Below are 25,347 nucleotides of genomic sequence, written 5' to 3' on the forward strand. Positions count from 1 at the left end.
GATGCAAATCAATATCATCATCTCGATATCATAATAAACTCATCTCAAGAAATCAATCATCATCAAATCACAAGTAATTCATCGAGCCATAGAATTTTCAATTTAAAATAAAAATGATACTTTTACCTCGTATGTTATCGACCGTAACATACCTTCAAATATTACCAACAAGAGATCAAAATATATGGTTGAGAAGTCTTGAACCCTCTTAGTCTACTCGATTCGCTATCAACCAACTTAAAGTAAATAATCTTGAGCCAACCCAAGTCAATACTTCAACCGAATCTTGAATACATAAATCAATAACTCGGATTATTTATCAACAAAGAACAATTTTTGTACAAAATTCATAATTAATTCGATACGATTTCAAATCAAGATCTGCAAATTGGATATGCAAGAAACTCAATGCCCAACAATTCTTCTTCACAAACTTTTGTCAAATAAAGTCATTTACTCATTCGTTCATAATCTGAAACATTCAACATAATTTTCAAAATTCTGCATCAGTACAAATCTGGCATAGTTTAGTATTTTGAGCATAACGCCCTCAATACTCAATGGAATCAAGCCAATTTGGAATCATTTTGAAGACAAGACAATGTTCTATAACTTTTATTTGAATACCAGATTCCAAATCCCAACCGATAAATCCCAGAATTCGGATAAACAGAAGGCATGTACACAAATCTGCACTAACTCGGATTTCCAGACCATGTTTAGTAAAAATCACATATCTCTCTCATTTCTTCATGGAATTGAGTGATTCAAGAATCAAATCGAAGCTAACTTGATGCTCTACAAGTTTGATGAAGACCATAACATCAAAATCCAACTAGAACTGTCCCATATATATACCCGAAATACAGTAGACATAAAAACTGATCTTGCACAAAAATAAGAAACCATGCTCATATCCATTTTAAATTCAAACCAACTCAAATAAAACATCTTTAATATCTTAAATGTCAACTCAAATATCAATTCTAAACTTCAACACATTTCCAAACTTGAATAAAAATGGGAAATACTTACATCCTCGTGAAGCCCGTGATGAGAGGATCACAAATCTAACTTTATTTCATAATTTTCTTGAACAAATCTCCCATAGATTGAAGAAGAAATGTAGAAAATGGAAGGAGATGGATGAGGATTTGCATGGAGGAGAAAGAAAATGATTGAGAATGAGTTGTGGAAGTCAAAGTGAGCTTAAAAAATCAATTTTCGCATCTGTTAGCGTCGCAGCGCCACTTTCTAGCGCCTCAGCGCCAAAAATCCCGAACTGTTAGCGCCTAGGCGCCACTATTCTAGCGCCGCAGCGCGTGAATAGTAATCCGATGAACCGTAACTTTTTTTTCAATTTTTTTTCGGGCATTACATATAATTAAGCCATGACCTTATATTTATAATTAACATTAATGGGCTTGATTAATTAATTGGACTAGTCTAACTAGTTTAATTAATTAATCAAAGTCCATTAAGAACTTTAATTATTTAGTATGTTGGACTTGTACTCCTACAAGCCCATTAAACACACTTTCCACTATATTTAGTTTATTATTTAATAAACTCAACTTTTGAGCTTAATAAATTAAATCCTTTATAAATTCAACATTTGAATTTAATATTTAAATTATAAATTCAACTCCTTGAATTTATCACTTCCAAAATTTAATATTTAATAAATTCAATTTTTGAGTTTAATAAATTAAATTATCAAATTTTATAAATTCAACTCCTTGAATTTATTTTTCTCAAAATTTAATTATCATAAATTCAACTTCTGGAATTTATTATATCATAATATAAATTCAACTTCTTGAATTTATTCTCTCAACAGGAACAAATGATCTAGTGCTTGTGTGACCCTCAATTGTTCAGGGATACAGCTAGCCGTGAGTTCACAACTCCTTGTGATTCAGGACATAATCTTTTATTCGGGCTTACCCTTATTTGTCACATTCTATGTATCAACAATTGATCATGAGAATGTCATAAATCATATTTCTGATTAAACCCATCGAATCATGATAAGAGCGTCTAGTAGCATCTCCCCATGATTCCCTAGGTATCATTGATAGTGCCTGCAAGAACCAATCGATTATGATTAACTACAGTACGNTCGTAGGTGAGCGGTGAATTTCCGATTACAATACACTGGCTCCTACATGTGTCGCAACTATACTCAATCAGGCCACCTGATGACTCTCCTGGAGCCGATAAACGAGTCAAAGAGCAGCCCTAGCATATAATGCATCAGTGTTGTCCCGGGTCGTAAGGACTAATGGTGTACAATCATAACCACGGACTTATCCTCTCGATGAATGATAACAATTTGAAAAGTTCGAGGGAGAGTTGTTCGGTATAATCATCGTATGACTACCCATCTACATGTTTGGACATGTAAGGTCCAAAATTAAGACGACTTAACCCAACGGCATGCAAATCTAAGAAATATGAAAAATAAGTAATTAAATTATTTAAGTGCTTAATGGATTATGTGACATGCATAATTATATGTTAAATATGATTTAATCATCATTATGCATAAAACTGTATTTTTAAGGGTTATTCAAGTTGAGATCGAACAACGGAGTCCGAGGGCTGAAAAACGTAAAATGTTTTTATTAAATAATTATTTTTAATTATTTAAAATATAGTTGATGGTTTTTCTTATTTCCGAAACCTTCACCAAAAGACTGAATATTATTCCTCGAGAAACGGGTTTGGGTTTCAAAGTTTCTATTCCTTCCGGTGATCAAATGCTCACATCTAAAATTGTCAAGAATTTGGAGCTTCGTTTATTCAAAGATGTGGTTCGGACAGATCTTATTGTACTCCCTATGCCTGAATTTGATATTATACTAGGGATGGATTGGTTATCGACGAGTGGAGCTTCAATTGATTTTCATCAGAGATCAGTGTCTATCCGACCGCCTAGTGGTAAATCTTTTGCCTTTCAGGCGGCAAGAAACAAGCAAATGCCGCATATTATCTCTTGCCTACATGCGAGGAAGCTTATTAAACACGGATGCCAAGCTTTTCTAGCATGTGTCACTACCACACATGCTCCTATCAGTCAGAAATTAGAAGATGTTGATATTGTCCGAGATTTTCCCAGCGTCTTTCCCGAAGACGTTTCTGGCATTCCACCCGATCGTGAAGTGGAATTCTCTATTGACCTAATGTCGGGCACTGTTCCTATATCTAAAGCACCCTATCGGCTAGCACCCGCTGAAATGAAAGAATTAAAAGATCAAATACAGGAATTGCTAGATAAGGGTTTAATTCGCCCCAGTTATTCTCCATGGGGAGCACCGGTATTATTTGTGAAAAAGAAAGATGGCAGTATGCGTCTATGCATTGATTACCGAGAGCTCAACAGGGTCGCTATCAAGAATAAATATCCACTGCCAATAATCGAAGATTTATTTGATCATTTACAAGGAGCATCGATATTTTTCCAAGATTGATCTGCGATCTGGATACCATCAATTGGAAGTAAAAGAGTAAGATGTGCACAATACAGCATTCCGTACTAGATATGGGCACTATGAGTTTATGGTCATGCCATTCGGTCTTACTAATGCACCAGCGATCTTCATGGATCTCATGAATCGCGTATTTCAGCCGTATCTGGATCAGTTTATTATAGTCTTCATTGATGATATATTGGTTTATTCGAAGAACAAAGAGGAGCATAGTCGTCATTTGAGGACAGCACTGCAAGTACTACAAGACAAGAAGCTATATGCAAAATTCAGCAAGTGCGAGTTTTGGCTCGATAGAGTGGCATTCTTGGGTCACATCATTTCTAGTAATGGCGTTGAAGTTGATCCAAGCAAAGTCGAGGCAGTGAAAGAGTGGCCAGTACCGAAGAGTGTCACCGAGATTCACAGTTTCTTGGGACTTGCCGGCTATTATCGCAAATTCATCAAGGGATTCTCATCCATTGCAGTACCATTGACATCCTTGACTAAGAAGAATGCAAATTTTATCTGGGGATCCGAGTGTCAAGACAGTTTTGACAAGTTAAAGCAAGCCTTGATTTCAGCACCAGTGTTATCTATGCCATCGGGGCAAGGGGAGTATGTTCTTTATACCGACGCTTCTAAACTTGGTTTGGGCGCAGTTCTGATGCAAAATGACCGAGTTATCGCCTATGCGTCGAGGCAGCTGAAAATTCACGAGAAGAACTACCCTACTCACGATCTTGAGCTTGCAGCAGTAGTATTTGCTTTGAAAATATGGAGACATTACATTTACGGGGAGAAGTGCAAAAAATTCACCAATCATAAAAGTTTGAAGTACTTCTTCACCCAAAAGGAGTTGAATATGAGGCAGCGCAGATGGCTCGAGTTAGTGAAGGACTATGATTGTGACATTAGCTACCATTCGGGAAAAGCTAATGTAGTGGCGGACACACTGAGTAGAAAGCAGCAGTTATCACGCAACTATCACTCCAAAGACCGTTGCAGTCCGAGATACAGCGATTTGAGCTGACAGGGTATGCTAGGGGCGAGGCCCCTAATCTTGCCACATTATCAGTACAGTCGACCTTGAGAGATAGAATTCGTGATGGGCAGTCCACTGATGAACAGTTACAAAAGTGGAGAGCTAGAGATGAAGCCAAGGGTCGAAAATTATATTCAGAGGTGGATGATATAGTTCGTTATCGCGATCGGTTATGGGTTCCTAGTGACGATTCTTTGAGAGGCCTTATTATGAAGGAAGCTCATGACACACCTTATTCCATTCACCCGGGTAGCACGAAAATGTACAAAGATTTGCAGTTGCTATATTGGTGGCCAGGCATGAAGAGGGACATTCTGAATTTTGTATCCGAGTGTTTGACTTGCCAACAAGTTAAAGCAGAGCATCAAAGACCAGCGGGGAAGTTGAAGCCATTCCCTATTCCCGAGTCGAAATGGGAAAATGTCACCATGGACTTTGTTGTGGGATTGCCAAAGACAGTTAAGGGATTCAATGCTATATGGGTGATAGTCGATCGTCTTACTAAATCAGCGCATTTTTTACCTATCAAGACGACTTTCACCATGATTTAGTACGCCGAGTTGTATATTCGAGAGATAGTTCATCTACATGAGATTCTTGTATCCATTGTTTCTGACAGAGATCCGTGATTCACGTCATCCTTCTGGAAAAGTCTACATGCAGCGATGGGGACCAAGTTGTTATTCAGTACAACATTTCATCCTCAAACCGATGGACAGTCAGAAAGAGTTATACAGATTTTGGAAGATCTACTTCGAGCATGTGTTATCGATTTCCAAGGCAGTTGGGAACCAAAATTACCTCTAGTGGAGTTCACTTACAATAATAGTTATCAATAATCAATTGAGATGGCTCCTTTTGAGGCACTTTATGGAAGGAAATGTAGATCTCCTATTCATTGGGACGAAGTTGGTGAAAGAAGAGAGATCGGTCCAGACGTGATTGAACAGACTACCGAACTTATAGTCAAAATTCGCGAGAGAATGAAGACGACGCAAAGCCGACAAAAGAGTTATGCAGACAGGCGACGGAGGGACTTGGAGTTCGCAGTGGGCGATCATGTATTTGTGAAAATAGCGCCCATGAAGGGTGTTATGCGTTTTGGCAAAAAGGGCAAACTAAGCCCAAGATTTATTGGTCCATTTGAGATTTTGGAGAGAATTGGTACACTAGCTTATAGAGTGGCATTGCCACCAGCGCTTGCAGGAGTTCACAATGTGTTCCACATTTCGATGCTGCGGAAGTACATGTCGAACCCGTCACTTGTACTAAATTATGAACCTCTTCAATTAAATCCAAATATGACATATGAAGAAAGACCCGTTCAGATCTTAGCAAGGCAAGAAAGAAGATTGCGAAACAAAGTCATTCCAATGGTCAAGGTCAAGTGGCTGAATCACTCGGAAGAAGAAGCTACCTGGGAAACCGAGAGGGACTTGAAGGGTCGTTATCCAGAACTATTCGGTAAGTTCTAATTTCGAGGACGAAATTGTATTTAAGGGGGGGAGGAATTGTAAATTCCAAAATTAAGACGACGTAACCCAACGGCATGCAAATATAAGAAATATGAAAAATAAGTAATTAAATGATTTAAGTGCTTAATGGATTATGTGACATGTATAATTATATGTTAAATATGATTTAATCGTCATTATACATAAAACTGTATTTTTAAGGGTTATTCAAGTTGCGATCGAAGAACGAAGACCGAGGGCTGAAAAACGTAAAATGTTTTTATTAAATAATTATTTTTAATTATTTAAAATATAGTTGATGGTTTTTCTTATTTTCGAAAATAAGGGGTTTGAGGTAATTTTATACGCCGGGACGTAAATTTTATCGGTGTTAGTTTTTCAACTAAAATACGAGATTTTTGGCAACCCGGCTATTAAATTCACAAACTTATTTTAGAAAAACTATTTTAATATTTTAATTAATTCCTAATTAAGACTAATGGGCCTAAACTTATGCTTAAACTTATGCTTAATAGGCCTAAGCCTTAATTAGAGAAATAATTAACTATACAATATGTTAAATCACCTAAACCCTACACAAACTCCTACGCCTCAAATTTCAGAATTCTTGCACACCCATACACTCAAACACACGGCACCCACATCATATTTTCAAGAAAAAATTCGAGAATAGCTTAAGGAATAATCAAGCCAAGGTTCTTGTCCGTTCTTCTCAAATCGTCAACGGTTTTCGTGCGTTAATTACGCAAAGGCACGCCTATTCTTCCCTTCAAACCATCATCACATCATATTATTTTTCTTATGCATGAAAATTTTGGAAATCAAGGGACACTTTGTAGTATTTTCGTTTTTTTTATGCAACCCATGAAATTTCAAGCATGTTTTTGATTCAAACTTAAGTTGTTTATGTGCATAAAGGGGCTGCCATGATTAGGAAGTGGTATGGTATTGTTTTACACAAATTTAGGGTGTCCTAGAACCACACAGACACGCTGAAACCGGAACGGAACACTAGCTGAATCGAGTTGCTGTCATGGGGGTTCGGTGCATACGCTTTAGGGGCTGGACTTGGTTCGGTTGGGACCAGGGGCTAGCCACATCCGTGAGTGAGTCCAGGGTAGAGTCCTAGCCATGCTAGGACTCGAGTCATGTGGGCTGGGAGGAGTCCTTGCCATGAAGGGCTCCTACCCGAGAGCCCTCTTCATCACGCGCAGGTTGCAGCGCTTGCGCAGGGGTGTGGGGGCTTGGCCTGGGGTTCAAGGGATGGGCTAGAGTGCGTCCTAAGGGTCTTAGGTGAGTGCTGGAGGGGTTGGTTCAGGAGCCGAGTCGTTGCCTAGAGTCCTAGGGATGCAAACATGAGTCCTTGCCACATGGGGTTCTCGGCCAGCTTAGGGTAGAAGGAGTAGGGGCTCGTTTCTATGGTTGGGGGTGGTTTCCGTGAGATCCTTGGGTCTAGTAGGGTACTCGAGTGGGTTGTTCAGGGTTTGGATCAACATGACTTGGGGGTGACTTGATAAAATCAAGAGATGGCTCGGGGTCGAAGATTTTGGGTCATTAGGGTTTTTAAAACTTGAGAAAATTGAAAAATCGGCTCACGGGGGTCGAGTCGTGGTTCATAAGGGCTAAAATAATATAAAAAGACTAAATTTAGAATTTAGGAATTTTATATTAAAGTTTGGGATTTTTCGGAATTAAAACGCCTTCAAAAACGTCCAATTACGAATTAATTAAAAAGCCTCGTTTTTTTAGCTAAATTAAATTATGAGAATTTTAATTTAGACTTAAATAATTATTTGAGACATGTTAGAGTCAATAAATCAAGAAAATGTCAAAAACGTAAAATGTCACGTCCAGGGATAAAACGGTCTTTTTACACCGAAAAAATTAGTAAACGTCATGGCAGTGTCCTATTTGTTGTTTTATATGCTAATATGATTATGTAACATGATTATGAATTTTTATATGTTGAAATATGATTTTTAAATGTTCATGAATTATTAAGGGTTAAATTGGACATTTAAAAGATGTGTTGCATGCTTGGTTTCAAAATAAAAACGATATGTATATGTATGATTTTTATTAAGTGGTGATAACATATTGAAGGACGTGAAAGGATTGTGACTACTACATGTTGGAAATATCGTGAGGGTTATGGTCCCAGTGGGAGCCCGACGATCGTGTTTCCTTGGATACGGATACGAATACGAATACGAATATGTTAATACGTAGGCCAGGGCCCAGTTGACCGGTGAGAATGTTGCTGGTGTCCCCCGCAGATCACTACTGTGGTTTTTTTTAGATGGATCCATCGCCCATTAAGATTAAGAATACGAGTCACAATCACGATCTGAATTCAACAAACACGAACATGAACATGAATATGAATATGGACACGAATTTGGACATGGACATGAATATGGATACGATATGAATATGTTTATGTGATATGATTAAGTTTTTTTGGAAAAATTTTTAAGTTTAAAGTTTATGCTTTATTAAGAAAATGATATTTTAATTACAAGTATTTTTCACTGTTATATGTTAACTGTATTACGTATTACTTGTTATCAAAGATAGGACGTGTTGAGTCTTTAGACTCACTAGGTGTGTATGATGCAGGTGATATAAATAACTATGATATTGGAGGTCTTGACGAGTGACTTGCTGGGCTGTCGGTGCACATAACCCGAGGATCAGCGCTTCTATTTCCGCATTTAAGTTTATGATTTTAAGTTAAAGATTTTTACGACATTTTATTTATGTTTTTGAGAGATTTGAAAGGTTTAGTATGGGCTACGCTTTTCAACATTTAGTGCTTTTTAGGGTTGGTAAAACGCTTTACGATTTGCTGTTTTGACTATTCTCCTTTGGATTTTCAAGTTCTAGTTGGATGTTAAATTTTAAAAAATGGTGCAAAAGTAATTTATGTATATGTATATATATATAGGCCGAAAATGTGATGGTAAAAAAAAAATTTCTAGTACTTTTTAAGAAAACGAATAAGCAGACGTTTCAGGACATCTCTATGCTCTTACTAAGAAACGCGGTACACAACATCACAAATGTTAGTCTCGAACTCAAGTGACCTTTATCCATGTTTTAGGCGGCTGAATCGATTAGGAACGAATTTAGATCATACAGTGTTTACAAATGAACTTCAACATCGAATTACGATTCATTTGTATTAAAGTATAATCAAGGTCTTTATCTATGTTGTTCACATGTGTATACAGATAAAACAATAACAAACCATGAAATAATGAATTATATTAAAATAAAGATTGTTTATTACAACTGAGTCAATAAAATTCTTAGCAAATAGTTAGCTTGCAGGCATCTACTCTAACAAAATCAACATCAACATTTATGTTGTTCCGTTGTTTTTTTTTTTAAAAAAAAAATTATGACAACATGGGCGGGGTTTTGTTGTATGATAAGAATAAAGAAATAATACATTAATTTTTAGAATAATATGGGAAAATAAGATTATAAGAAACGATGGTCATAATTAGATTACAAATTTATTACATATATTTTTATGTAATTATTTTTATTAAATGTTTATTTGAAAGGACTAAATATTTGAAGCCGTATATGCTTTTCTTTTTCGGGCGAATTACGTAAAATTGCATTAGCTTCTTTAAACAAACCTAAAATTGCTGTGAATTAACTCAATGGGTTTATTTAGGGTTTAAGCTCAGCTCCTGGAGAACAACGGACTTCGAAAAATATTGCAATTCCGCCGCTAAATTTCTAAGATTTCTCATAAAAATGGGAGTGGACAAAGGGAAGAAGCAGAAATTGGAGGAAGTAGAGGAAGGTAACGACGGCCAGCTGCACATTGACGGGGAGCTGGTTCTATCCATTGAGAAGCTCCAGGAAATTCAAGTGGAGCTCGAAAAAGTAAATCCAATTTCTCTCTGTTGTTAACAGAATGGCTATTTTATGCTTTTATTCATGGTGGGCTGCCTCTGAACTAGAATTTGTTAATTTTCTGGGTGAAAGATTCAGTTTTTATAGGGAGGAGCGCTATATCCCTGATGAATTTTTAGGGAAAAGGGTGTTTGATTTAATGGGTGTGATTGTTTTTCAAAAGCATTGAACTTTAGGATTTTTCAGTCATGTTTGTTCAGGAGGTGTGTGCTCTCTGTGTTGAATTTTGAGAATTATGGATCATGTGAAAAAGATTATGTGGTGTCTTTATCTTATGTGTGGGAACTAGAGTAGGTTGCTGATCCGAATAATACATCACTTTGCCCCCACTGAGACCACACCAATTCTTGGGTTTGCTCCTGTTTTCTAACAAGGACTGAATTTGCAAAATTTCAATGTTTTGCTTATGTTTGGAATGTAAGTATGCATAGTTTTGCTAATAGAATAAACCTTTGATCTTGATTTATCGATTGAGTCATTAGCATTGCGATTTGCTGCAAAGTTAGTGGAGATATGCAGCGCTAGGATTTTCTGGCAAAAAAAATTTCTTTTTTTGTTATTTTTGGTTTTGAAGAATTGGGTTATTACTTGATGAATTATTGATGTTGTTAATTTCATATACTTTTTGTCTATTACATCCTTTCATCATGGTCAAGATCCAAAGACAAGGCACAGTTAAAGGCATTAAGTAGGTAAAATATTTTATCATCATATTTGACTTCAGGCGTTTGTCATATTGGACATGGAATAGAATCCTTCTGACTATTCGTTAAGATTTGCGGAATGAGATAATCAACCATGGAGGGAAGAGAGTCTCATTCAAAATTTTCTAGTGGATGACATCTGTAAAGAGATGGAAGATTAAAACTGAAAGATTTTTTAACTGAGCTAAAAATACAATGCCGAGCTAAAACTGAAAGATTTTTTAAAAAACACTAACAAAGTTTTTTTCTAACCAGGAGGTGTAGTTGCCCACCGTGGGTTGAATGTGGATCTGCCACTGACATGTGGGTTATGCCACTTGAACTTGACATTCTGTAACTAGCCCCCTTACTGGTATGCCTTAGATACAAGTTACGAATAAGACCTGGGCAAATTGAGAGATAGTAATTAATGATAAAGATAAAGGGAAATCGAGGACTAGATCTTCAGTTTTCTTCTTGATGCCTGTCTCAAATTATCTTCATTCCAATTTTTGTAGAATCTAGAAAATCATCATCACACGCATGATATGGTGTATGCTGGGGGAAAAAGTAGGTGGTGAAAACATGGGGTCGATGAGAAAGTGAAATTGGAGTTGTGACGGTGCATGGTGGGTCAACTGCTCCAATGAAATAAACAACCGGGGTTTTCTTTTTCTCCTTTTTTTGGGGGTCTTAACTCTGACAGTTCACTGGATCTATTGGTCATTATAATAAAATTGATACCTCACTATTGATAGCTATGTTAGGGTCCCACTATGGCGACTCAAAGCTAGCAGCACTTTGGTGGCTAAGCTTTTTTGCCTTTTTTCATTCAGAACCTTGAAAGTGCATAACACAACAACTAATGCTAGAACAACTTGATTCTGTTCCTTCAGATAAATGAAGAGGCAAATGACAAAGTCCTGGAGGTGGAACAGAAATACACTGCTATACGCAAGCCCGTTTATGATAAGCGAAATGAGCACATTAAGTCCATTCCTGATTTTTGGTTGACTGCAGTTAGTGACTATCAAAACTAGTTCTCTCAAAGAAAAAGTGAAATCTATATTGGAAAGTCCTTTTCACTGCTTGAATATTTGTCTCTCTGATTGACATGATCCCACTTCCTGCAGTTTATGAGTCATCCCGCTCTTGGTGAACTTTTGACTGAAAAAGACCAGAAGGTTTCATCTTTCTCTCTGCAATTTTTCTAAAGGAAAATTTAGGAATAATCATGATTTGTTTTCTCTTTACAGTCTTCACTGTTTTTTGCCCTCATTGTAAAAAGCTGTTCCACTAGTGCATAAGGATCGTCAAAGCCTTGATTACTACTTTAATTTATACCTTTTATCTGCTTTGATTGGGTGGCGTCCTTTCCTTGCAATAGATTTTCAAGTACTTGGGCAACCTTGAAGTAGAAGAATCCAAAGATGTGAAATCCGGTTACTCAATAACATTTGTGAGTCTCCTTCAAAATTCTGATTGTAACTTTAAAGTTTTTGCAAGTTTTGATATGATATTTTGATGTCCTTTCAGAATTTCGATCCCAATCCATACTTCGAAAATTCTGTGCTTACGAAAACTTTGACCTTTCTTGAGGAGGGAACGACGACAATCACCGCTACATCAATTAAGTGGAAAGAAGACGTGGTAAGCTTTTTTGCATCTTGGTAGTTTGAAGAAAGTCCAACTGCTGCTTGCATTTTGATTTCATTGTGCGTCCCTGGCTCTTGAAGGGCATTCCTAATGGTGTTGTTGAGGAAAAGAATGGGAACAAGCGGTCTTATGCTGAGGAAAGGTTGTTCCTTCCCTTCTCTTTTTTCTTTCCCCCCAACTTTTTGTAGCATTGTAAGATAGAGCTTGGAGGTAGGTTTCCAACAGTTCCATAATCATTTAAGCAGTCCTAAATAATCTGTTGACTGTGTTTGTCAACTGTATCTTTCTTACATGTCCTTACTCCGTATTTAATGATTATTATTGTTAGAAATAATCTGCTCCACACTTATAACTGTGCTTAGGCACGGGGTTAATTGGGAAGCACAATGTGGGCGGGCTTTTTGGGTTTTTTTACCGATGAAAGCTTCGACCAACTGGCTTTCCAAAATTGTATCTTAATGAATTGAGGCCATTTTATGTCTGTCCATTTCATCAGAAATATCATTTAATTATTAGCTAATACTCTCACCGAATAGAGGCCTCAGTTTATGAAATGCGTAAATGCCTGAAATAATTAGTAATTTGATGCTAATTTGCTTGAACACGTAATGCTCACCAAACTCTAAAAGTTGTTTGCGTTGTAAGTATGGAAGACACTGTAAATTTATGAAATATCTTTTCTAGATAGAGGTGTGAGCCTTATTATACTTGTTTGAGGGCTGCCAGACAGGCTCTGAGGGAGATTATATGGTTTTTGGGGTGAACATTACTGGTTTTTAATTTTATTCACATTGAACGTTTTAGATTTGTGTAGTTCTGTGTTATCGCTTACTCATTTCAGTTACAATGTGAAAATGATGCAGCTTTTTTACTTGGTTTAGCGAGACTCAGCATAAAGGCGATATGGTTGAGATTCATGACGAGGTGAAATATACAAATCACATAATACTTCCAATCATTCATCTTGTTCAAATGCTGAAATATATGTAAATTTCATTCACGTTTTTTCCTTGTATTGTGAACCTTATTTCCGTACCAGGTTGCTGAAATCATCAAGGATGATCTGTGGCCAAATCCCCTCACGTACTTTAACAATGTAATATTCATTCTCATCTTTTTTCCTGTGTTCTAGACATAAATTGAATTTTGCAAAGTTCAATGCGAGCACGACTTTGAATCTGAAGTTCGTTTTTTTATATGCACTTTTTTTTTAATCCATTATAAATTTCACTATTGTAGGGTGCCGATGAAGAAGAATTCGACATGGATGAGGACGACGAAGATGATGATGAGGTGAGTGAGGAAACTTGCCTTCAATGGTATATTTAACCTCACTAGTAGTGCAGTTAGTGATTCTAAATAGATTATGTAAATTATTGATATTTATGAACCATCACCTTAGAAATTTCGTCTTGCCGGCTTTCATGTTAGACTTTGATAACCATTCCTTGGTTGTAAATGAACTCTGGACCCAAAGTTTTCGAGTATTCATATATTAGTCTTATTTATTTGGTCGTTAACCATGTTATCATGTGGAAAATTGAAAGATAGGGATAAAGGGTGCTTACATTTTTTAAAGATTTTTATATTTAATGGACGATACGTGTTTTATAATATCGGCGAGGTCGGTGCAGGAAAAAGCCAGTGTTGATTCGGAGGATGAAGATGGTGGCGAAGATGAAGATTGAGACAAGGAAACAAGTATATAAATGCTTTAATATTATCAACTTCATTCTTAATCCTCGGTTATTGTTTAGTTGTCTTATTTTCTTTATTTCCTTGGTGTTTTTTGAAATGGCAGGCTGAGGCCGAATTATTACGATATATAAAATCACTCAACGAAGTTAAGATTTTGTAGTGAAAATAATTTTATTATTTCAATACATTTAAATGAATATGTATCGATAAAATTCAAAATCTAACTCTAATTTCATAGGGATAAGTGAAAAATTAAGATTGTTTTAGTAAATTTAACTTACATTATCACTTGTCATCTGAACATCGTTTTCAGTGTTTTGGACTCTTTGTTTGGGTTTGTTTCCTTGGACTCTAATTTCATGGGGATAAGTGAAAAATTAAGAATGTAAAATTCGGTACTACATAATATTCAGAAGTCAGCCTTTGTACGTTATAGGAAGGTCACTTCGAATTCCCCATCATATGTAGAGATGTCGGAACTGATTAGGTTTGTTGCGGTGGTTAGTCTCTCTACATAAAATAAGTAAGTTGAGTTGAAAATTTCTCGATCTGCTTTATGCAGCAAAATCCCCAAAAAATGGCTAGGTTCGGCACATAATTAAACCTAGTGTTCATTCGCATGTATATATATTAAAATTCTGTTTTACATATTTTTGTGTGAAAATTTTAGATATTATATTAAAATTAAAAACCATTTAAATGGTTTTGTATACTAAATTTTATGTTATAGATGATATGATGATTCAAAATTGAAAAATATAGATAAAAATAAAACAATATTTTATGAAGATATGTTAGATTTGAACGAGATATACATTTACTAAAATAGGTTTTTATGATTTTATTTTATTAAATAAAATGTATTTTGAAATTTGAGAAGAATTACATTTTTGGTTTATAAAGAACATAATCTTACCTCAAAGTTAGTTAATATAAACTATACAATATTAATAATATAGTATAGATAATATATATGTGGATTGTTCGGCAATTTTCTCAACCAGCCAAAATGGTGGTCAACTTTTTCTTCCCTTCTCTGCCAAATGATGAGTTGCGGTAGGCTGTGAGGCTGCCAAAATAAGCTAGCATGTTCTAACGGTACTTACTATATCATATACGGGATGTTTATCTATTAATAATTATGTGTTAGAGTATGTCTCTATTAAACCAATTTATTGCTTGATTTTTATTAACTCTAATAAAAAAATATTTATTTTAATAATATCTTACGATTTTATCCAATATTGAATTTACTCTATTTGTATATTTATGCAAGTTATATAGATAAAGACTTTGAATATACTTTAATATCATGGAGTCACTTTCGCAAGGTTGATTATGAAATTCATCACCGTGTACTATATATTCTAAATACATTCTTAGTCGATTCAACCACCTAAAATAAAGATAAATATCGCTAGATCTCGAGACTAGTATCTGTTATATAAACATCACGTTTCATTGGTACATGTATGGATATGTCCATTCATTCATATGAATGATCATGTGATGGATCACCGAACTAGCATCCCTCGGACTTTCTAATTGATTATCATTTATTGAGTGAAATAGTCTGTTATTATGGTTACACATCATTAGTCCTTAGACCTGTGATAACATGAAGACTCTATGTACTAGCACTGTACTTTAACTCGTTTACCGACTCAATGAGGGTCATCAGGTGGCGAGATTGAGTGTAGCTCCAAAATACATAAGAGTCAATGCTTTGTAGTCGGGGATTCATCACCTACGGGTGTGGATATTCTATGTGATATGATGATTTAATAATACAATAAGTCTCTGGCAGAGCAAGACATGTGATTTAAGGAAAAGTATTTCTCTAGTTGCAGATACGATGCTACTATTACAACACAAAGATATATCACATCGTTGTCGAATCAATATGTGAATCTCGATATACCAATGGTTGCACATTCGATCGGGTTATATGATATAACATATTGGTTCTTACAGGCACAATCAGATATACCTAGGGAATCATGAGACATGCTACTTGACGCTCTTACCATGATCTAATGGGTGTGATCAGACATGAGTTCTGAAATTCGTGTAATCAAAGGGTTGATGCACAGAATAAGGCTAATTAAAGTAAGCCTATATAAGATACAAGTGTTGTTTCGAATCACCTGAGTAGAGTGAACCCACAACTAACTGTATCTCTGAACCATTATAGATCACATAGGTATTGGATTATGTGTTCCACTGAGATAGTATAATTCGATGAGTTAAATTTTGAGATTGTAGTTTGATGAAAATCAAATGTATTGCTTATAAGTAGATTCTATTGTTGGAAATTGTGAAAGTTAGCTTGACTCCTGTTGAAATATTTATATTTTTTTGTTGACAAATGTCTTAAGGCAAAACTAATCTTAACTAAACTAGTTTACCTAAACTGGACTAGTGAAGCAAAAATGACTCAGAGCAAAAACTGAATCAAGATATTAGTTTAGAGATCATCATTCATCCTCGAGGACATCAGTTTAAACAAGAGAGCTAAACTGATTATTGGATAAGTTTTTCCGTACCTTACTGACACAACCAAATCCAACTGCACTACATCTTATACGAATGTCAGAGAATGATGACCTGGACAAAAGATGCAGAAACAAATGTTTTTTTAAGGTTTTGACCCTTGTAGTTTGAAGGCTATAAATAGATATGAATATCAGTTGAGCAAAAAAAAAAGAAAAAAAAGAACCAAGTTACAAGAACAACAGTTATACACTTACAACAGCTATTTGTTTCAAGCTTACAAGTTCAAAAAAAATGATCATACACTCAAGCACACTTTACAAAGAATTGTATCTGATCATTGAGCATCATTAAGTGTTAGGAATTCTTTATAATTCATTGTATTCGAGGACAGTTTGTATATTGTTTCTTCATTTGGTTGAGTAGACTAGAAGTTTCAGTTTTGACGGTGTTAAGTTCAAACTGAATTAGGTCTTTTGCAAATTGCTTGTGAATATTAAACCCTTCTAGTGAGAGCATTCACAAAATGAAGAAGATGTGACGTAGAAACTTTAGTTCTCCAAACATCCAGTAACAGACTTGTGTCTATTTACCATTTAATTTTAGTCAAGTCATTTTTGAATTGTTCTAATATGACAGTTTGGCTTTTTTTTTCGCACGTATTTTTGTTAGCCAACTGACCTTGACATCAAGAATATCAAGTTCGGTTTCTAACCAGACTGAATTATTTTGAAGTTAAGAAATTTGTTGTAAGTTTTTATTCAACCTCCCTTCAAAACACTTCCACCGATCCTATCAACTACTAATTTTTTAAGGTTGGTAGCTTCCTATTTTGGTGAAAGGAGTACAAAAAATAGGCAGCTTTTAAAAAATGGATAAGTGAAAATTTTTGGTTTTTGTAGCGAGTTTTGTACACTTGTCATATTGGCGATAGTAGATTTTCAATCAGTAGTATGATGAAGTCACAATCTTGAAATTTAGTCAAATATCGATTAGTAGACTTTCAAGAAGTCAAAACACATAAATGAATATTCTAAAAAAGTCTTAGAATCAATTAATTAATTAACTAATGGTTATTTAATTATGTTTTTAAATAGTTGAAGCCACAACATAGAAGTCTTGATAGTAGGAAACTTTGAATCCTAAATCAAGTAGGATTCTAGGAGAGGTGAGAGACCAACTTTAATGTGTTCATTCAGTAAGTTTGCCAACTTACATTGACATCGAGAATAACAATTTCAGTTTTTAACCAAACTGAATTATTTTAAAGTTGAGAAATTTGTTGTAAATGTTTATTTGACCCCTCTCTCATTCTAAACACTTTCTCCTATCATATCAAGTGGTTTCCAAGCGAGGCTTATTCTCGTCTCTGAACATTTCTTTAAATGACTTTTTTTTAAAAAAATTCAATGTTCTCAAAGGAAGATTTAGATGACTGGAAGATAAGAATGTATGCTCATTTATCTTTATAAGACGATGATATCTGGTACTTCATTACTGATAATCCAATGAAAATTATAAAAGCAACATTGTTGTTGTTAAAACTGATGGGGCACCTAAAAAAATTGAGAAGCCCAGAGATGAACGGACAAACGATGATAAAAATAAAGTTAACATCAATAATGTGGCTAAAGACATACTGCATAAAAATCTTAACAATAATACTTTCAGCAAGATCAAGATGTACAAGAAAAAAATGAAATTTGGGAAAAACTGATTCAGTTGTGAGGGAAATGAACAAAAAAAGAAAACAAACTCTCTATTTCTATACAAAAGTTTAAAAACATAAAAATGAAACAAGGAGAATCAATGTCTGAATTTGATGAAAAAATAGGATGTGAAAACAATGGCAATGAGAGAATCTAAATATTTGAACAAACTCGAGTTGCACGAAATTTTTTCGGATTTAAAGGTATACGAGTTTGAGTTGCAAACAAGATATGATGACCATTCTACTTTTCAATTGGCCAAGGCCTTAACGACAGTAAAACTTGAACCATCAGTTTCTAGTGAGAAGTCAGCCAAGCAGTTGATCAATGATGTCATGTCACTGTTTGTGAAGAAGTTTGACAAGTTTCTAAGAAAGAATCAAGACAATTTTCAAGGCTCTCACCGAAGATCTTATCATAAGAGGAAATCAAATGATGATTCCAACGCTTGTTTCAACTATGAAAAAACTGGATACTTTATAGGTGATTGTACCAAACCAAAGAAGGATGACAATAGAGCAGTTGAGAAGGGCAAAAAGTTCTTTGACAGAAGTAGATCCAAGGATGAGAAGATGTTATTCTAAAATAAGAATAAGGTGCTGGTGGCCAAGAAAGCAAGTCAAAGTAGCCTGAGTCTGCCAGTGAATCATCTGAGTTAGAAAGCTCAAGTAGTTCGAGTGATGATGACGTAGTGAAGTACTTGTTGGCCAATGAAGCTGAGCTGTAACCTACTAGTGAACATGTTTTTTAATTTTAGCTCAACTAATATCAGAAGAGATGATCTTTTCATTGCACTAAATGAGATGGTAAATGAGTACCAAAGACTTTCTCTCTCATTTGAAGAAGTTAAAGCTAAGCAAACTGATCTGCTAGACATAAAAAATGAACCTGACTAAGAACAGTCTAGTGAAATGTTGAATCCAAAAACAGATATTGCTAAACTGAAAAGAGAGAGTGAAAGAATACGGGGTGAAAACCAGAGTTTAAAATCCTAGAATATGAAGCTAACTGAACTAGTTTCATCCTGGAACAAGTCTTCAGTTTCCTTAACTGAAATGCAAGTGTTGCAGAAACCATTTGGAGACAAAACTCGTCTCGATTTCAACAACAATGAAAGCATTGCTGAGATAAGTGCTCAACCCAAACTGGAAATATGCAAAAGAAAGTATATTAATTTTGTTAGATATAGTTTGGTATATGAACACAAAAAACCCATCCCTCAAGTTGCCAAGCTTATTGAAAATATAGGTAAAAGCAGAAAGTTTGGTGTTGGTTATGTGCATGTAAGTTCCAATGCTAAGCAAAATTGGAAGCCTAACCGAACCAATTTTGCTAGGCATAACTCAATGAAACGCAATCATAACCGATACTTTAACAACAAAGTTGTTCAGAAAAGATACATGAAAATCAATGAAGCTGGAAGTGCCAAACAACATTTTTTAGCTACTGCACACAGAACACACTACAAATATGCATATGCACAACTTATTTGGAACACAGGAAGTGGTCGGTCATTTAAACTGATCCAATTTTGGATTTCAAAAAGACTAATCTCGATTGGACACAAGTATGTATGGGTACCAAGAGTTATTATTCATTTGTGATTGTAAGGCACAAGAACTGAACTAATCAAGAAGTCAACAGTGGATATTCAAGGCACATGACTGGTGAAGCTAAACTGATATCTAAACTAACTCAGTTTATTGGAACTAAGATTACTTTTGGAGATGCTTCTCAAGTGCCAACTAATCAGTCAACTGATCTAGCTGAACTGACCAATCGATTTGAAGAGATCACTCTGGAGATGAGGGTGGAGATGAGGTCTATATCAACAAAAAGAAACTTCAAACTCCAGGGCCTGAGCTGTTTGATCAATCAGTTGAACAAGATGGTGTTCTAGTTGACCAGTTTGTTGATGCACAAAGAACAACTGAGAATCAAACCGATGCCTACCAAACTGAATACAACCAAACCGATTCACTTCCACAAAACAACATTGGTGAACTTAATTATAGATGGAATAAGAATCATCCACCTAGCTTAGTAATAGGTCTCCTCCGGTGATAAACAGAGGACATATGCTCAATCTAATTTTACGCTCTGATTTCATTTCTAACATTGAACCTAAAAAGATTGATGAAACTTTAACTGATAGTAGTTGGATTGATGCTATGCAAGAAGAACTAACTCAGTTTACGAGAAATTTTGTCTAAGATTTAGTTCCAATACCTTCTCATCAATCAGTTATAGGTACAAGATGGGTGTATAAGAACAAGCTCAATGAAAATGGAACAATGGTGATGAACAAAGCAAGACTAGTTGTTCAAAGATTTAGGCAAGAAAGAGAGATTGACTATGATGAGACCTATACTTCAGTAGCTAGACTGGAAGCTACCTTTTCCTCTTACAATAACTTCAAAGTTTATCAAATGGAAATTACTTCAAAGTTTATCAAATGGATGTAAAAATTGCATTATTGAATGGACAATTACAAGAAAATTTTATGTTGAAAAATCTCTAAGTTTTATTAACCATTTATTTTCTGATTATGTTTATAAACTGAACAAAACTTTATATGGTCTGAAACAAGCTTTTGGAGCTTGGTGTGACGCACTATCTAAGTTTCTTATTGAACATGATTTCATTATAGACACTGCTGATAAGTCTCTATTTAAGTTTACTAAAAGATATCATACTTTATTGGTACTAATTTATGTTAATGATTTTATTTTTGGGTCAACTAACCCCAAACTGTGTGAAAAGTTCTCTAAATCGATGCAGGACAAATCTGAGATAAGTATGATGCAAGTGAAAAAATTGGATAAAGAAAGATATTTACATAAGTCAAACTAACTATACGAAAGAACTACTCAAGAAATCAAGAAATTTGGCATGGAAACATGTCCCGCAACAGCAACCCCAATAAGCTCATCAATTAAACTAGACAAAGATGAAGGGAGAATATCAGTTAAGGTAACTATGTATCGAGGATTAATAAGTTTTTTTATTGTACCTAACTGTCAGTCTACTTGATATTGTTTTTGTTATTTGTATGTGTGCTCGGTTTCAATATGATCCTAAGCAATGATCCTAAGCAATCTCATTATTTATCTTCCAAGAGAATTCTTAAATATCTTAAAAGAACACAAAATGTGGGTCTATATTATGTTAAAAACTCTTATTTCCATTTATTTGTCTATTCAGATGCAGATTATGCAGGGTGAAAGCTTGATAGAAAAAGTATCAGTGGATCATGTCAGTTTCTAGGAGACATAATTATCTTTTGCTTTAGCAAGAAGTAGACTTCCACTGCAACATCTACAACTGAAGCAGAATACTGATCTAGTGAAAGTTATTGTGCTCAACTCCTCTGGATTCAAAAATAGTTGAGAGATTATGAGATCATTACACAGGAGTCACCAATCTTTTGTGACAATACAAGCACCATAACAATGACCTACAATCCAATTCTACCCTCCAGGACCAAACACATAGATGTCAGACATAAATTCATTAGATATCATACATTGAAGAAAGACATAAAGTTATAATATATTTCAACTGATCAACAAACAACATATATTTTCACCAAGCCACTACCAAAAACTAAGTTTTCTTACTTTGGAAATATTTTAGGGCTTATTGATTAATCTTAATGCTTAATTTAGGGGGATATTGATTTTTAAGTAGGTCAACTATAAAATAGAAGTCAGTTTTGCTTGAGCTCGACTGACTGTCATTTTAGTTCCCTAAACTAATATTTTGTGCTTTTGGACAAAATGATCTTATCATTTGGTAGACTGATTCTTAACTCGATTTAGTTCCGCATCAAGTTGTGATGGTTGAATTATCAGTCTACTTCAAATTATTTTACCAATTTTTCAAAAATATTTTTGTTCTAATGAAAGATTTTCACGTGTCTCTTGAAAGGAAATTCAAAAAGTCATCATATATAATTACTTCAGTTTACCTCTTACATTGCTTACTTCACTTTTTAAAGCATTCTCTGCAATTGTGTTTGCTTTTGCTTACCAATTTTGAATTGCATCCAATATTTTATTAATTCATCTTGTATTTCATTCTCGAAATGGCATCACCTTTACCAGCTTACATTTTGAATGCTCTTGCTGTAGACTTTGACTCTGTTTATGCCATAGAAGACGAAGCATATATCAGGAGTGTTCCGACTATTGGAGTCATCTGGAATCATGATTTTTATATCACTCTGAGCCCTTTCTAGGGTTTTTTTTAAAAATAATTTAATTTAAAAAAAATTCAAAAATAATGTAAAAAAAATATTTTCAAAACTACAGCAATCCGCGCTTACGGAGCGCGGACGCTGCTCACGTGGAGCAGCATCCGCGTTTCGTAAGCACGGACGATGGTCCACGTAAACGACGGAATATATATAAAAACCGTCGCTAATTAGAAACCGTCGCTAAAATTGAATCAAAAACCGTCGCTAAAATTGAATCAACGACGATTTCAAACCGTCGCTGATTCCAAACCGTCGCTGTAATGGAATCAGCGACGGTTCAAAAATCGTCGCTAATTCGAAATACCCGCCTCTTCACACGCTACGCATAATTGTATCAACAGCGTGCACATGTACGCCGCAGATAATCTTGAACTTTCAACGGCTTGCAACTTTGCAGCGTGCAATATACGCTGCGAAAAGTCATTTTTGTTGTAGTGAAGACAGAAAAAAAACCAAACAAGAAATTCATCAAGACTGGGATATCTCAATTGAATGTTGTTCATTTTCCTCAACATCATTCTCTGGTCGAATGTCATGTACAAGATGCTGCGGACCAACATTAAGCAAATTTGTAAAACTCTGTATGTTCGACCAAGACGGAGGCTTAAAATCCTGCTGACCAAACAAACCAAAGTCAGCCATCCCTGAATCACTGAAAAAACTAGGTTGAATAGTAGAGGTTCCTGAAAAAACTTATTTTTTGATGAACTTATTGTCTGTTTTTATCTCTATCTTTACTACAACAAAAATGGCTTTTCGCAGCGCGCAAATTGTCTTTCCGCAGCGTATATTGCACGCTGCAAAGTTGCAAGCCGTTGAAAGTTCAAGATTATCCGCGGCGCATGTGCACCGCATTTAGCGACGGTTATTGAATCGTCGCTAATTAGAGACGGTTTTTGAACCGTCGCTGATTCCTTACAGCAACGGTATTAAAACCGTCGCTAAAATTAGCGACGGTTTCTGATTCAATTTTAGCGACGGTTTAAAAAACCATCTCTAATCAGCGACGGTTTTTATATATATTCCGTCGCTAAAATATTCCGTCGCTTACGGACCAGCGTCCGTGCTTACGAAGCGTGGACGCTGCTCCGCGGATTGCAGTAGTTTTGAAAATGTTTTTTTTTTTACATTATTTTTGAAATTTTTTTTTAAAATCAAATTATTTAAAAAAAAAAAAACCCCCTTTCTATCATTTCAATTTTCTCCTTTTCTGAGAGATTTGTTGAAATTTCCTCCCTCTTGAGGAATTCTGCTATTCCATGGTAGATTAGGATCATTTTCATCTTGATTCTCCATAATCCTAAGTCATTTTTTCCATATAATTTTTTAATTTCGAATCCATTCTTGATTGATGATTCCTGATTCCCACGAACGATGCCATTTTTTGTGATCTTGGGAACAATATCGATCTAGAATCAATAAGTAACTCTGTGCTAGCTAATTGATTTAATGCACACACAAAGTTTAGCAGTTCAAATACACCTCAAGAAATTGGATGCACGAGTGGTAATCACACAATACAGTCCACCAAAGACTACATGGTAATGGTTAGCCTACATCCACGAGAAAAACCAGCACAATCTTATTAATCTGTGTCCTACAGTCAACTCTCAGTGTCATATTAGTACTACATCTGAGAAAAAGATTACGAATTAAAACTAAAATTAGACAAAATAAATTAACAAAATCGAAAAAAATACAATACCAAAAATGCAAATGTTCAAATATGCATATATCAAAACACAATCATTAATAATATTCGCAGTTCCATTATTAGGATCCCTAAATAACTGTGTAATTAATATATAAAGTCAATTGGCTACCTTCGTCTGGAACCACGATTTCCAGGCAAGAAAAGGGCCAACAAAACGAATGTTTAAATTAGATTTAAGGCATGATAAACGTTAATTAAAGTTTTAAACAAAGTCACAAAAAGCAAAGAAAAATTCTAGGGGAAATCCCAATGTAGACACAAAGTGCATTATCCGAAAGACATATGATCTAACATCATTAATAGTATGTCGCCTTTACTGGCAAAATGAAGATCTAATTGAGGATGATTTAATGTAATTATATGAAAATTTTCTCATAAAATGACTTTTTTTTCCTTTTAGTCATGTAAGTCATCAAAGTTTTATCTAAATGCAAATTAGTTTTTTTTCCCTACTTTTACTTTCTTTTTATTTGAGTACTGATGTGATACTAGATATATTAATAAAATATATTCTCATGTCAGTAATATCCAACGTCACGTCAACAATTTGGAAAAAAAATGAATAAACGCCATAAAGTAAAATATGTCAACTTACATAACTGTTGGGTGCAATAATTTTTCTTTCTAAGAAAACAATCAAAACGTAACGCTTGAGCTGTTGTACAATTTAAAATTTTTGAATTGAACCATTACCACCAGGTATATCGTTTGGTAAAACGACAAGATTTCCTCTCAAAGGCATAATATTGAAAATGCTGGTTGAACGAGCAATTCAATAAAAAGCTTGGATAGAAACTTGAATCGGTTTCGATCAGAGCTCTTGGAATTGGAATAAGTTCGACAGAAGATCATGCAATTATGGTGATCTTCTCTATCTAATGAACATGGAGTCTGTTTTAAAATCATCCGCCCTGCACCCACCCCGAGTATATTTATCAATAAGAATCACACAAAAGTATATTAGAAACCTCTGATAAAATATCCACTCATTGATAAAATACATTACATAATCCAATTTCAGTCCTACAACGACGATTTTGCTAATTTTGATTGTTAGCATGTGTTTATGTAAAATCTGTAATTCTCTACTTCAATCAATAAAAAACAAGAAGTATCAACACTGTATATTGCTCTTTTATGATTTTTTTCCCCCAAAACAAAGTAAAGGTAAAGCGAAAGAAAATAATGAAATGATTAATGGGGGTGGGACAAG

General features: G+C 34.9%; 1 protein-coding gene across 2 annotated transcripts; it reads left to right on the forward strand.

Annotated features, from left to right (window-relative positions):
* The first annotated feature begins 9,631 nt into the window (after positions 1–9,631).
* Positions 9,632–14,115, forward strand: LOC140990949 (NAP1-related protein 2-like). 2 transcript variants are annotated; one of them, XM_073460838.1, is made up of 10 exons: positions 9,632–9,893; positions 11,503–11,625; positions 11,740–11,790; positions 11,994–12,065; positions 12,143–12,256; positions 12,343–12,404; positions 13,126–13,186; positions 13,302–13,358; positions 13,502–13,559; positions 13,904–14,115. In XM_073460838.1, exons 1-10 carry the CDS (start codon positions 9,762–9,764, stop codon positions 13,948–13,950), a joined length of 777 nt encoding a protein of 258 aa, XP_073316939.1. In that variant the 5' UTR covers positions 9,632–9,761; the 3' UTR covers positions 13,951–14,115. The 2 variants fall into 2 exon arrangements, with proteins under 2 accessions (XP_073316939.1, XP_073316938.1); XM_073460837.1 differs by having other exon boundaries at positions 13,502–13,555; positions 13,897–14,115.
* The last annotated feature ends 11,232 nt before the right edge of the window (positions 14,116–25,347 follow it).

The sequence above is a fragment of the Primulina huaijiensis genome, chromosome 13 (genome assembly GCF_012295235.1).
Source record: "Primulina huaijiensis isolate GDHJ02 chromosome 13, ASM1229523v2, whole genome shotgun sequence".
Taxonomy (NCBI): domain Eukaryota; kingdom Viridiplantae; phylum Streptophyta; class Magnoliopsida; order Lamiales; family Gesneriaceae; genus Primulina; species Primulina huaijiensis.

What these genes read in the sequence shown, in the direction of transcription:
- LOC140990949 (XM_073460837.1), top strand. Translation starts at nt 9,762, where the DNA reads ATGGGAGTGGACAAAGGGAAGAAGCAGAAATTGGAGGAAGTAGAGGAA. An exon ending in CCGGTTACTCAATAACATTT is followed by an intron (nt 12,066 to 12,142) that starts GTGAGTCTCCTT and finishes ATGTCCTTTCAG; the next exon opens with AATTTCGATCCCAATCCATA. An exon ending in TGGTTGAGATTCATGACGAG is followed by an intron (nt 13,187 to 13,301) that starts GTGAAATATACA and finishes TTTCCGTACCAG; the next exon opens with GTTGCTGAAATCATCAAGGA.